Below are 14518 nucleotides of genomic sequence, written 5' to 3'. Positions count from 1 at the left end.
GGACCTCTGGGGGGGTGCTTGAGGTGGGCTCTGCTTGGGAATCTCTAGAGCGGGGGTCTCCAACCTTGGCCACTTTAAGACCTGTGGACTTCAAACATCTCAGCATTCTCAAAACACCTAGGCGAATCCCCATTGGCTAAAGACGGATTGGTTGTGGGTCATGGGAGGGCTGGGATGCGGGGGAACTTCCTGTATCTTTTGCAATTCAGTTCTAGCCTGATTTTACTGCAGCCAACATCTTTTTAGTAAAAGAACTGATCTCTTCAACCAAATGGAGTCGAGGGTCTTTCTTTCCTAAGGGATCGGACTGGGGCAGGTCTGACACTAGAATTGCATGTAACAATGTCATGTCACTTACTTTCTCTTTGCAATGCATTATTCCCGCAGGGAACGTCCAGTCTCTCTGGCCAGCCCAGCCTCGGAGCCAGCAAATCCCACCCTGGATGAGACAGCACCTCAACCATGTTTGCACATCTCCATTTCTGGTTCTTCTCTGGAGATCTCGGAGCCGATGGACACCACCGGCCGGGAACTCGTCCCGTTTGACAGTGACGATACCGACGACGAGTCGTCACCAAGTCCCTCCGGTACACTTCAAAGCCATTCCACCATCTCCAGTTTTACAAGTAAGTTCTCTGTTTCTAGAAAAAGAGGATAGAGTGACCTGTACAGATAGTTCTCGACTTACAACAGTTTGTTTAGTGACTATTCAAAGTTACGACGGCACTGAAAAAAGTGATTTATGAGCCGTTTTCAGACTTAACGACCGTTTTTCTCAACCTGGGCAGTTTTAAAACGGGTGGACTTCAGCTCCTGGATGGGGAGAAACAGGCTTCGACTCAACCCTTCCAAGACTGAGTGGCTATGGATGCCGGCGTCCCGGTATAGCCAGCTGACGCCATCGCTGGCTGTTGGGGGCGAGTCATTGGCACCCACGGAGAGGGCTCGCAATCTAGGCGTCCTCCTGGATGCACGGCTGTCTTTAGAAGAGCATACGACGGCCGTTCCCAGGGGGTCTTTTTATCAGGTTCGCCTGATACGCCAGTTGCGTCCCTTCCTTGACCGGGATGCCCTATGCATGGTCACTCATGCTCTCGTCATTTCCCACCTGGACTACTGTAATGCTCTCTACATGGGGCTCCCCTTGAAGAGCACCCGGAGGCTCCAACTGGTTCAGAATGCGGCCGCGCGGGTAATAGTGGGAGCAACTCGAGGCTCCCATGTAACACCTATCCTGCGCGAGCTGCACTGGCTTCCGGTGGTCTTCCGGTTGCAATTCAAGGTGTTGGTTACCACCTTTAAAGCGCTCCATGGCATAGGACCAGGTTATTTACGGGACCGCCTGCTGCTACCAATAGCCTCCCATCGACCCGTGCGCTCCCATAGAGGGGGTCTCCTCAGGGTGCCGTCGGTCAAACAATGTAGACTGGCGACCCCCAGGGGGAGAGCCTTCTCTGTGGGGGCTCCTGCCCTCTGGGATGAACTGCCTCCGAGGATACGTCAACTTCCTGATCTCCAGACCTTTCACCACGAGCTAAAGACCTTTCTGTTCCATCGTGCAGGGCTGGCTTAATGAAGTTTTTTATTGGGGTTTTAATATAGTTTTATTATAATTCTTTCAGCCTTTAATTTAATCAGTTTTTAAATGCTTTTTTAACTTTTTGATTTGTACTTTTTTTACTATGGCTGTAAACTGCCCTGAGTCCTTCGGGAGAAGGGCGGTATATAAATTAAATAAATAAATAAATAAAACTCCCAGAATTCCCTGGCCATCTGGGGAATTCTGGGATTGGAAGTCAGAATAAAAAAAATAAAACAGCGTTGGAAGGGTCCTTGGAGGTCTTCTAGTCCAGCCCCCTGCTCAGGCAGGAAACCCGATACAGATAGTCCTCAATGTACAACGGTTCATTTAGTGACCATCCAAAATTACAGTGGCACTGAAAAAAGTGATTTATGACCATTTTTCACACGCTTCCCCATGGTCACATGATCAAAATTAAAATGCTTGGCAACTGACTCATATTTATGATGGGGTGCAGTGTCTCGGGGTCACGTGATCCCCTTTTGCGACCGCCCGACAAGCAAAGTCAACGCGAAGGCCAGATTCACTTAACAACCGTGTCACTCATTTAAGAACTGCAGTGATTCACTTAACAACCTTGGCAAGAAAGATTGTAAAAGGGGTCAAAATTCGCATAACAAAGGTCTCGCTTAACAACAGAAGTGTTGGGCTGAAACTGTGGTCGTACGCTGAGGCCTACCCGTACCACAAAAGTCCCATTCAACACACACACACAAACACACACGGAGCTGTTGTTTTTAAGCCCGTTTCCCTCCACCAAGGCTTCGTTGCTTTAATAAACATTTTAAAAGTCCAGCTTTTCTTTTTTTTTCCAGAAAATACTTAGTTAAAGCAGCATGGAAGCATTTGAGCACAAATAAATTCAGTTGTCTTTCTGTTCCTAAGAAACAGGCCCTTTTATTACCTAGCAAAATGTCCAAATATTTTCACTCCTTGGAAGCTGCCCTTGTTTATCCACTTCGAGAACAGCAGTGTTGTTAGAATAAAATGACGTATTCTGCCCAAAACGAGGGCTTGTTATAGGAGGGCTTGTTATTGTTTATATTAATGCTGTAAGCCGGTGTCAAGATGGTGCGATGTGATATCCTATTAATAAACAATGCAGTGGAATAAACCATCAGCCCAAATAACAATGCTCCCTCCTCTGTCTGTATGTGTGTGTTATTAAAAAGGGCAGTCCGTCATTTGAAACAGAATAAAGCCATTTATTCTAGCAGCCATGTAAAAATAACAGCACATTTTTTAAAAAAATCCCCAGGCATAATTTCCTGTTTTTAGTGATAAAGTCGTTTTCCCAAGTTGGTGTTTGCTGAAGTTGGTGGGACTTCACTTCTCCAATATTCCTGCTATGAGCCATGAATTCCTGCTGGCTGGGGAATTCTGGGAGTTGAAGTCCTCCAGGCTTAAAGTTGCCAAGGTGGGGGACCCCTGTTCTAAACCATTGACAATAACAATAACAACAACAACAACAACAACAACAACAACAATAATAATAATAATAATAATAATAATATCAGAGTTGGAAGGGACCTTGGAGGTCTTCTAGTCCAACCCCCTGCCCAGGCAGGAAACCCTACACCATTTCAGACAAATGGCTATCCAACATTTTCTTAAAAATTTCCAGTGTTGGAGCATTCACAACTTCTGCAGGCAAGTCGTTCCACTGATTAATTGTTCTAACTGTCAGGAAATTTCTCCTTAGTTCTAAGTTGCTTCTCTCCTTGATTAGTTTCCACCCATTGCTTCTTGTTCTACCCTCACCTGTACTCACCTGTACTCTGGAATAAAAAGTGTTAAGAAAGTGGGTTTGTTTTTTCCCCGCAAAATCTCTTGAATCTGCGGAACCAGCAAAAGTGCAGAGAAGAGCAGTAAAGTCATTTTTTTTCAGTGTCGTCGTAACTTTGAACGGTCAGTAAGTGAATGGTTGTAAGTCGAGGAGTGCCTGTACAGATAGTCCTCGACTTACAATAGTTCATTTAGGGACCGTTCGAAACTACAACGGCGCTCAGAAAAGTGACTTAGGACTGTTTTTCACACTTACAATCGTGGCCATGTGATCAAAATTCGGACGCTTGGCAATTGACTCATATTTATGACGGTCACAGTTTCCCGGGGATCATGTGATCGCCTGTTGTGACCTTCCGACGAGTAAAGTCAAGGGGGGAAGCCAGGTTCACTTAACGACCGTGTAACTAACTTATCAACCGCAGTGATTCACTTAACAACGGTGGCAAGAACGTTTGTAAAATAGGGGGGAAATTCACTTAACTGTGTCATTTCATCATCCTCTTTTAACGACTCCATAATCCCTTGTGGGGTGGAGTCTGGGCAACGGAATTGAGCTGAGTGTTTACTGGCCGGATGCCTTTCCTGTCACCAGTGCGGAGTTTTGTTCAGCAGATATATAGTCTCATTGTGCCCAGAGAGAGAAATATCTGTCTCTCCCTAGGATCGAACTCACAGCCTCCTGATTGTGAGGGGGAGAGCTCCACCTCTAGGCCACCCCACCACTCTTAACAACTGCTTAGTAACAAAAAAAAAAGTTGGCTCCATTGTGGTCGTAATTCAAGGACTGTCTGTAACTTTACCGTCCCGTCCCCTTCGCCAGATGAGGAGATCCCCAGTTCCAAAGACGTGACAGCGGAGACCACCAGCTCGGAAGAGGAGCAGGATCCCAGCGGCTTCCTTCCGATCGGTCGCCCCTTTGCCCAGAACCAGATTGTCGAAAGCCCCATGGATGGCCGAGCTATGAGACGCTCCAGTCAAGGGTCCTTCACCAGGGCCAGCTTGGAAGACCTGCTGAGCGTGGATCCGGAGGCCTATCAAAGCTCCATGTGGCTGGGCACAGAGGATGGTTGGTAAGGAGACCCTGGCGTGGAATCGCTCCAGGCTTGCTATTATGGGCGACCCCAGAACAAGAGTTTCCCCTTGGGGTCCAAATTGGGAAGAGAGCTCTAGCGCTTAGGCTTATATACTGCTTCACGGTGCTTTCCAGCCCACTCTAAGCGGTTTACAGAGTCAGCCTATCGACCCCCCCAATAATCTGGTTCCTCATTTTACCCACCTTGGAAGGATGGAAGGCTGAGTCCACCTGGAGCCACTCAGGATCGAACTACTGGCAGTGAGCAGTGAATTAGCCTGCAATGCTGCATTCTCAACTACTGCGTCACCATAGCGGGAAGGGAAGGGAAGAACGGAGGGAGGGAGGGAAGGAAGGAAGGAAGGAAGGAAGGAAGGAAGGAAGGAAGGTAGGAAGGAAGGAAGGAAGAAAAATGGGGGAAGAAGAAGAATAGAATAGAATAGAATAGAATAGAATTTTTATTGGCCAAGTGTGATTGGACACACAAGGAATTTGTCTTGGTGCAGATGCTCTCAGTGTACATAAAAGAAAAGATACCTTCATCAAGGTACAACATTTACAACACAATTGATGGTCAATATATCAATATAAATCATAAGGATTGCCAGCAACAAGTTATAGTCATACAGTCATAAGTGGAAAGAGATTGGTGATGGGAACGATGAGAAGATTAATAGTAGTGCAGATTCAGTAAATAGTTTGACAGTGTTGAGGGAATTATTTGTTTAGCAGAGTGATGGCCTTCGGGGAAAAACTGTTCTTGTGTCTAGTTGTTCTGGTGTGCGGTGCTCTATAGCGTCGTTTTGAGGGTAGGAGTTGAAACAGTTTATGTCCTGGATGCGAGGAGTCTGTAAATATTTTCACGGCCCTCTTCTTGATTCGTGCAGTATACAGGTCCTCAATGGAAGGCAGGTGGGTAGCAATTATTTTTTCTGCAGTTCTAGAAGGAAAGGAAGGAAGGAAGGAAGGAAGGAAGGAAGGAAGGAAGGAAGGAAGGAAGGAAGGAAGGAAGGAAGGAAGGAAGGAAGACAATAGCAACACCACTTAGACTTATATACCGCTTCACAATGCTTTCCAGCCCTCTCTAAGCAGTTTACAGAGTCAGTATATCGCCCCCCCCCCCCCGCCAATAATCTGGCTCCTCATTTTACTGACCTCAGAAGGATGGAAGGCTCAGTTGACTCTGAACTAGTTAAGATCGAACTATAGCAGAGTTAGCCTGCAATACTGCGTTCTAACCATTGTGCACCATGGATGGATGGATGGATGGGAGGGAGAGAGGGAGGGAGGGAGAGAGAATAGGAAGAGCAATAGCACTTAGACTTATATACCACTTCACAGTGCTTTCACAGCCCTCTCTAAGCAGTTTACAGAGTCAGCTTCTTGCCCCCAACAGTCAGGGTCCTCATTTTACCCATTTCGGAAGGACGGAAAGCTGAGTCCACCTTGAACCTGGTGAGACTCGAACTGCCAAATTGCAAGCAGCCGGCAGTCAGGAGAAGGAGCCTGCAGTACTGCACTCTAACCACTGCGCCACCATGGCTCTTCCCCATTGGCTGGGCTGCTGTGAGGTCACCTCAAAGAGCCCTTAAATACAAAGATCTGTTTCGTTGCTTGGGAGCCAGCAGGAAATCATTTGGCTAACTCTTTGGGGAATGATGTTGGTGGAAGAGAATATTGACAGCTTGAAGTTAAGGTCCTGGGTTGGAAGCTTCCATGCAGAGGTTTCATTACCAAACTAGGTAACAACATTGGTGCTAGAAGGGAGCAGAGTTTGCGGAAAAGGAGAAAGGGAGGAAAAGGAGAAAGGGAGGTAAAGGAGAAAAGGAGAAAAAGGAGAAAGGGAAGAAAAGGAGAAAGGGAGGAGAAAGGGAGGAAGAGGAGAAAGGGAAGAAAAGGAGAAAGGGAGGAGAAAGGGAGGAAGAGGAGAAAGGGGGAAAGGAGAAAGGGAGGAGAAAGGGAAGAAAAGGAGAAAGGGAGGAAAAGGAGAAAGAGTAAAAGGAGGAAAGGAGGAAAAGAAGAAAGAGAGGAGAAGGAGGACTGTGGGGTCTTTTGAGTTCGGCTGTTTTCTTACAGATGTTTCATGGCCCAACTAGATAACCTCATCAGAGCTAGAAGGGTGGGGGAGGAGGGGGAGGAGAACTGTGGCGTTTTCCTTGGTGCTCTCTGACCTTGGCTGTTTTCTTGCAAACACTTCGTGGCCAAGCTCTACAACGTCATCAGTGCTGGGAGGGAGTGAGGTTTGCTCTGCGCATCTATACACAAGTGGCTTGGCCTGTCACGTGCTGGTGGGAGCGATATTGTAAACAACAGCCTAATCAAGGACGCACCAGGAACACTGCCACCCACGCTGACAAGGCAAGTCACTACTATGGGAACATGGGAACAAACCCCACTCTCTTGTAGCATTGATGGTGTCACCTAGCTGGGTCATGAAACGTCTGCAAGAAAACAGCCAAGTTCAGAGAGCACCAGGGACCCCACAGCCGCTCTCCTCCTCCTCCTCCTCCCTCCTTCCTGCTCTTCAACTCCACTCCCTTCTAGCACTGATGACGTTCCCTACTTGGGTCATGAAACACCTGCAACCAAACAACCAAGCTGTTGTGACCCAGGTTCCTGGACTCGGACTCCTGGACTCGGATGATTCAGAAAGTGAGGGAGAAGACCTGGCAAGCCCTGCTTCTCTTGGGCCCTCTCCCTCCCTGGCACCCACTCAAAGGGAGGAGGAGGGGCCGGCAAGGCCTGATTCTCCCGGGCCTTCTTCTGATTTGGCAACGCCCCAAGAACAGTTTTGGAGTGATGCAAGACTGCGCAGACGTGACCGGCGCGCACAGCAGAGGAAGCGTTGGGACAAAGCCAAAGAATGAGGGTCATGCAGTGACATCTGCAGAGACTATAAAAAGGAGGCGGAACTTCCTGGTTTTTTGTCTCGGACAAATCAGTGAATTTGCCCGGGCAAACTGTATCAATGGAGGGAAGAATATATTCGTGAGTAACTCTGGCCTTATCTATAATTTCCTCGTTATCTCCAGAGACTTGGCAGGCCCGTGGGTAGACATGGCCAGAACATTTATCTATGTAAATAAATTAAAAAAGGAGGCCTTTGACTGACTCTTTGTTGGGAGTATTGGGGGAGGGAAACAGAACACAAGCACAGGGAGCACCAAACTCCTCCTCCTCCTCCTCTCTGCAAACCCCCCTCCCTTCTAGCACTGATGACGTTCCCTAGTTGGGTCATGAAACATCTGCAAGAAAACCACCAAGCTCAGAGATCACCAAGAAATCTAGTACAGTTTTTCATCAAAGGTCTCTGTAAACTCCGCGCGACGTCCCTTTCTCTCGTGTTGCCTCTGGATCCAGACCTCACGTCTCTTCTGTTTGGATTGCAGCATCCACGTCTATCAGTCTTCCGACAACATTCGCAACAGGAAGAACAGCCTGAAAATGCAGCACTCGGCCTCTGTCACGTGCATTCTGTAAGTCTCAAAGCTCACGGAGGGGCTGCATGCCGGCCGACAGGCAGTGTTTATATTCCATGTGGTTTCAGAAAAAGATCTTGATTTGTGCCCGTACGCAGTAGAGGAATGAATAGAAAAAGCGGAAAGACCGAGAGATTTAGTGATAGGATGGAGAGTTTAGATCAGGGACGGCGAACCTTTTTGCCATCGTGGGCCAAAAGTGGGGGGAGCGCAGGGGGGTGGGGTGTCGCACACGTGCCCACACTCATAATTCTATGCGCCCCATGCATGTATACACGACATCCCCCAGGGCTCCCCCCCCGCTTTTGGCATGGAAGTCCCATTTTTTGATCTCTTCAGGCTCCAGAGCCTTTCTAGGAGCCTCGGGAGGACCAAAACAGTTTTCCGAACCACCCACCGCCATCGCTACCGGATCAGGCGATCCGGTCTGAACCGGGAGCATTTCACCCCTGGTTTGAAGATTCCTAACTTGGTTGGACTAGAAGACCTCCAAGGTCCCTTCCAACTCTAGGAGTCTATGATTCTGTGGCCTCCAAGATCCGTTCCCACTTTAAGAGTCTATGATTTTGACTTCCAAGGTTCCTTCCAGCCCTGGGAGTCTATGATAATGTAATCTCCAAGATCCCAACACTAGGAGTTGTTCTATGTTTCTATGACCCCCCCTAAAGTCACATCCCATCCTAAGAGTCTATGATACTGTGACTCCTAAGGTCCTTTCCCACTCTTAAGAGTCTATGATTTTGACTTCCAAGGTTCCTTCCAGCCCTGGGAATCTATGATACTGTGATCCCCCCCAAAGGGATCTCCAACCTTCTGGGGAATTCTGGGACTTGAAGTCCTCCAGCAAAGCTGGCTGGGGGATTCTGGGACTTGAAGTCCTCCAGCAAAGCTGGCTGGGGAATTCTGGGACTTGAAGCCCGCCAGGCTTAAAGTTGCCAAGGTTGGAGACCCCTGCCCTAAAGTCACTCCCCACCCTAAGAGTCTATGATACTATGACCTCCAAGGTTCCTTCCAACCCTAGGAATCTATGATACTGTGATCTCCAAGGTTCTTTCCAGCCCTAGGAGTCAATGATACTGTGATCTCCAAGGTTCTTTCCAGCCCTAGGAGTCAATGATACTGTGATCTCCAAGGTCCCACCCTAGGAGTCTATGCTTCTTGGACTTCCAAGGTTCCTTCCAATTCTAGGAATCCCCCCCCCCAAGACTTTGCAATCTCAATTGTGGGAATGAATTAGACCCGATCAGCGAATTCAAAAGCATTTAAGAATGTATTTGGGAGAACACACCCCAAGCTTAGCATTAAACCGAGATGAATTATCTTTTTACTGTTCTTTCTGGCCACAATCATAGCGTGTGTGAATGGGTTTCCAAGAGGCCCCGGTTTATCCCACGGGACGTGTTTCTTTCCCCGACCCTCAATATTATTGTAACTTATTTTAGAGAAATAAAGGGGGAAACAGCATGGGAAAAGGTGAAACGTCCATTGGAAGTTGGGCAGCCTATCAATTTGTTAAATCTTTATTGTTATTCTACAGGTATCTGGATAACCAGGTGTTCGTGTCTCTGGCCAACGGAGAACTGGTCGCCTATCAGAGGGAAGCAGGTAAAATATCTGAATCTCATAAACCTGCCACATAAGGATACATAATCCCAACACCGGAGGTTTTAAAGATGTTAAACAACCATTTGTCCTGCCTGAGCAGGGGGATGGACTAGAAGTCCTCCAAGGTCCCTTCCAACTCTTGTTATTCTGTTCTGTTCTACTCTACTCTACTCTACTCTACTCTATTCTATTCTATTCTTCCATTCCATTCTATTCTATTCTATTCTATTCCATTCCATTCTATTCTATTCTTCTACTCCATTCCATTCCATTCCATTCCCTTCTATTCTATTCTATTCTATTCTATTCTATTCTATTCTTCCATTCCATTCCATTCCATTCCATTCTATTCTATTCTTCCATTCCATTCCATTCCATTCCATTCTATTCTATTCTTCCATTCCATTCCATTCCATTCCATTCTTCCATTCCATTCCATTCCATTCCATTCTATTCTATTCTATTCTTTCATTCCATTCCATTCCATTCTATTTATTCTATTCTATTCTTCCATTCCATTCCATTCCATTCTATTCTATTCTTCCATTCCATTCCATTCTATTCTATTCTTTTCTTCTATTCCATTCCATTCCATTCCATTCCATTCCATTCCATTCCATTCCATTCTTCCATTCCATTCTATTCTATTCCATTCCATTCTATTCTATTCTTCTACTCCATTCCATTCCATTCCATTCCATTCTATTCTATTCTTCCATTCCATTCCATTCCATTCCATTCTATTCTATTCTATTCTTTCATTCCATTCCATTCCATTCCATTCCATTCCATTCCATTCCATTCCATTCTATTTCATTTTATTCCATTCTATTCTATTCTTCCATTCCATTCCATTCTATTCTTCCATTCCATTCCATTCCATTCCATTCTATTCTATTCTTCTACTGCATTCCGTTCTATTCTATTCTATTCTATTCTATTCTATTCTATTCTATTCTATTCTATTCTACCTTGCCTTCCATCGTGTTTTGGCTCAAAAAAGGGCCCCGAGGAAAATTTTCTCCTTCTTCTCCCAGAATGCAATACTCTAGGTGTGGTCTTATTAGGGCTTTATAGAGTGGTATCAGTACCTCCCTTGATCTTGGTTGTATCCCTCTGTTAATGCAATTTAGGATTGCATTGGCTGTTTTGGCTGCCGCTGCACACGGCTGGCTCATATTTAACCAATTGTTCACTAAGATCCAAGATCCCTCTCACAGCTACTGCTATTATTCTAGGCTGATTCCCCTTTTAACTCCGCCTTCAAGTTCTGCCACATCTTCTTCTACAACCACATCCTCCATATAGCCAGGTGTGTTCCATTCAGAAGCAAAAACAGGTCTATCTTCTTTTCCTCTTCCAGGACGTTTTTGGGACTCTCAGAACTCCAAATCTCTCTTGTTGGGCTCTCCGGGCAACCCCGTAACCAAGATGGTGGCCGTGGGAGGGAAGCTCTGGTGTGGATGCCAGAACCGAATCGTTATCCTCAAGACTTCTACGCTGCTTCAGGAGGTAAGAAGGGGCCAATTCTAGCTCCACCAACTTCTAGAAGGCAACATCTCCGGAGGTTCCAACGCCAGGTGGACACCTGCCACCAGATTCCTCTGTCTTTCGCAAAGGGATCTTGGGGAACCAGGAGATCAGTGATGGTGGGGTTGGAGACCTCAAGCCCATAGCTGACTTTGGGCCTCTAAAATAACACATACAAGTGGAAATCATGAGGTTTTTGAGCAAGATGCATCTTTCTGTTGCACGTTTGAGGGAAGATGGCTGGTCTCTTGGTGAAAGTTGTTAGGAGGGGAAATAAAACTAGGGTGGGTACCTCTCCGTCTGCAGGTGTGAAACCCAACAAGCAAAGGCCTGCAGAGAGAAACCTTTATAGGTAGTCCTTGACCTACAATCACAATTGAGTCCAAAATTTCAGTTGGTAAGCAAGGCAGTTGTTCATTGAATTTTGCCCCATTTTATGATCTTCCTGGCCACAGAGAATCACTGCAGTCGTTAAGAGCACATATTTCTCCTTCTGTTCTAGCCATTTTTAACAGAAGCACAATGAAGAGCGTTTTAACAAGCTGCATCCCTGTTTGGTTTGGTGGCAGCAGAGCCTCGGATAGAAAGTCCCTACAGAGAGTCGCGAGGGCAATGGAGAAGATTATAGGAAGTTCACTCCCCGTCATTCAGGATGTTGCTTATAAGCGCTATGTGCTTTGTTAGCATTGTTAGAGACCCCACGCACCCTCTTCACAGTCTGTTTCTGTTGCTCCCCTCTGGGAGGAGATTTCGGAGTATTTCTAGCAGGACTCCCCGATTCTGTAATGGCTTTGTTCTCCATACCGCCCTTCTGGTCAACTCGCAAGATTTGTTTCTCTCTGTGTCATATAATATATGTGGGTATGTGGGTTATGCAGATTGATTGATTGATTGATTGATTTGATTTGATTTGATTTGATTTGATTTGATTTGATTTATTTATTCTGTCATAATTACGTATATAATTATATATAATTATGTAGTGTATATTGGAGGTGGAGACCCTTTCAGAGCTGCATGCAAAGAAATTTCACTTTAATGTATGCTGATTAGTGTACATCAAAGTGACTATAAAGTTACTATACTATTCTATTCTATTCTATTCTATTCTATTCTAAATTATTCTGCATTCTATCCTATCCTATCCTATCCTATCCTATCCTATCCTATCCTATCTTCTATCTTCTAGTCTAGTCTAGTCTAGTCTAGTCTAGTCTAGTCTAGTCTAATTATTCTGCATTTTATTCTATTCTATTCCATTCCATTCTAATTATTCTGCATTCTATTCTGTCCTATCCTATCCTATCCTATCCTATCCTATCCTATCCTATTTTCTATATTCTATTCTATTCTATTCTATTCCATTTCATTCCATTCCTTTCCATTCCATTCTAATTATTCTGCATTCTATTCTGTCCTATCCTATCCTATCCTATCCTATCCTATCCTATCCTATTTTCTATATTCTATTCTATTCTATTCTAATTATTCTGCATTCTATTCTGTTCTGTTCTGTTCTGTTCTATTCTATTCTATTCCAATTCTTATTATTTCTATTCTATTCTACTATTTTGTATTCTATTATTTTGTATTCTGTCTTCTCTTCTATTTTATTCTATTCTAAAGTTAGTAACACAGCCGTTAAGGGAATCTGGCTTCCCCAATGACTTTGCTCATCGGAAGGTCACAAAAAGGGATCACATAACCCCGGGACGCTGCAACCGCCATAAATATGAGTCAGTTGCCAAGTATCTGAATTTTGATCATGCGACCATAGAAAGTGGTCGTAAGCGTGAAAAAGGGTCCTAGGTCACTTTTTCCAGTATTGTTGTAACTTTGAACGGACACTAAACAAACTGTTATAAGACGAGGACTACCTAACTCACTCCAGCGGCTGTCATAATTTCAACCCGTCATTAAGCAAGTAAATGGTCATACATTGAGGAGTAAGTGACATGATTGATAAGAAATCAGCCAGGTCTCTTTGCTCTCCTCCGCAGCACACGTTCCTGGTTGGCCAAGACAGCAACCGCAGTGTGACCTGTTTAGTGACCTCCAGCGTCGGGATTTGGGTGAGCCTCCAGGGCAGTGCCCAGGTCAGGCTTTATCATCCCGCCAGCTACGACCAGTTGGCTGAAGTGGACGTCACCCCTCCGGTCCACAAGATGCTGGCAGGTAAGAAGACACTGCAAATCAGATGCCATCGCAGCTTGCTTGCATAAGATTGCGGGATGTGTGTTTCTGTGTGTGTGAGCATGCGTGTATGTCTTTATGAGTTGAAGTAGCTGGATGCACTGTCCTCTAAGATGGGGGTCTCCAACCTTGGCAACTTTAAGCCTGGCGGATTTCAACTCCCAGAATTCCCCAGCCAGCTTTGCTGGCTGGGGGATTCTGGGAGTTGAAGTCCGCCAGGCTTAAAGTTGCCAAGGTTGGAGACCCCTGCTCTAAGACAGTGTTCCTTAACTTTGGCCACTTAAGATGTGCGGATTTCAACTCCCAGAATTCCCCAGCCAGCATGCTGACTGGAGAATTCGGGAAGTTAAGAGTCCATCTTTGCTTGCTGGGGAATTCTGGGAGTTGAAGTCCACCCTTGTTGGCTGGGGTATTTTGGGAGTTCAAATCCACATATCAAACTCCCAAGTCTGGGGAACTCTTAACTATATTAAGAGCACTTTATGTAAGATACCTTACATAATATTATTATTATTCTGGCTGGAGAATTCTGGGAGTTGAAATCCACATATCAAACTCCCAAGTCTGGGGAACTCTTAACTATATTAAGAGCACTTTATGTAAGATACCTTACATAATATTATTATTATTCTGGCTGGAGAATTCTGGGAGTTGAAGTCCACATATCAAAGTCCCCAAGTTTGGGGAACTTTGAACTATATTAAGAGCACTTTATGTAAGATACCTTACATAATATTATTATTATTCTGGCTGGAGAATTCTGGGAGTTGAAGTCCACATATCAAAGTCCCCAAGTTTGGAGAACTCTGAACTATATTAAGAGCACTTTATGTAAGATACCTTACATAATATTATTATTATTCTGGCTGGAGAATTCTGGGAGTTGAAGTCCACATATCAAAGTCCCCAAGTTTGAGAAACTCTGAACTATATTAAGAGTACTGAGTTTGATACCTTACATAATATTATTATTATTCTGGCTGGGGAACTCTGAGAGTTGAAGTCCACATATCAAAGTCCCCAAGTTTGGGGAACTCTGAACTATATTAAGAGCACTTTATGTAAGATACCTTACATAATATTATTATTCTGGCTGGGGAACTCTGAGAGTTGAAGTCTGTTGTCTCCTACGTCCCCCTTTCTTCCTATTTATTCCCCAGCCAGGGAGGGACCATTCAGCGTCCACGTGTGTTTTGCTTCCCAAGTCGACTCCTTGTCCTCCGTTGTTCTTTCTTCTAAGTGCTCCGCGCTTACGTGCATCTGGAACAG

At 45.3% G+C, this 14518-nt stretch overlaps 1 protein-coding gene across 1 annotated transcript in view; it reads left to right on the top strand.

Annotated features, from left to right (window-relative positions):
• ARHGEF17 (Rho guanine nucleotide exchange factor 17) overlaps positions 1–14518 on the top strand; it is a 153167-nt gene that overhangs the window by 131090 nt on the left and 7559 nt on the right. Inside the window, exons 14-19 of the mRNA XM_058184923.1 lie at positions 388–626; positions 4191–4440; positions 7832–7918; positions 9459–9526; positions 10890–11038; positions 13057–13231. Coding sequence (XP_058040906.1) covers positions 388–626; positions 4191–4440; positions 7832–7918; positions 9459–9526; positions 10890–11038; positions 13057–13231 — 968 coding nt within the window. The remainder of the gene's footprint in view (positions 1–387; positions 627–4190; positions 4441–7831; positions 7919–9458; positions 9527–10889; positions 11039–13056; positions 13232–14518) is intronic.

Source organism: Ahaetulla prasina, chromosome 5 (assembly GCF_028640845.1).
Source record: "Ahaetulla prasina isolate Xishuangbanna chromosome 5, ASM2864084v1, whole genome shotgun sequence".
Taxonomy (NCBI): domain Eukaryota; kingdom Metazoa; phylum Chordata; class Lepidosauria; order Squamata; family Colubridae; genus Ahaetulla; species Ahaetulla prasina.
This window is presented reverse-complemented; position numbering and strand designations above follow the sequence as displayed.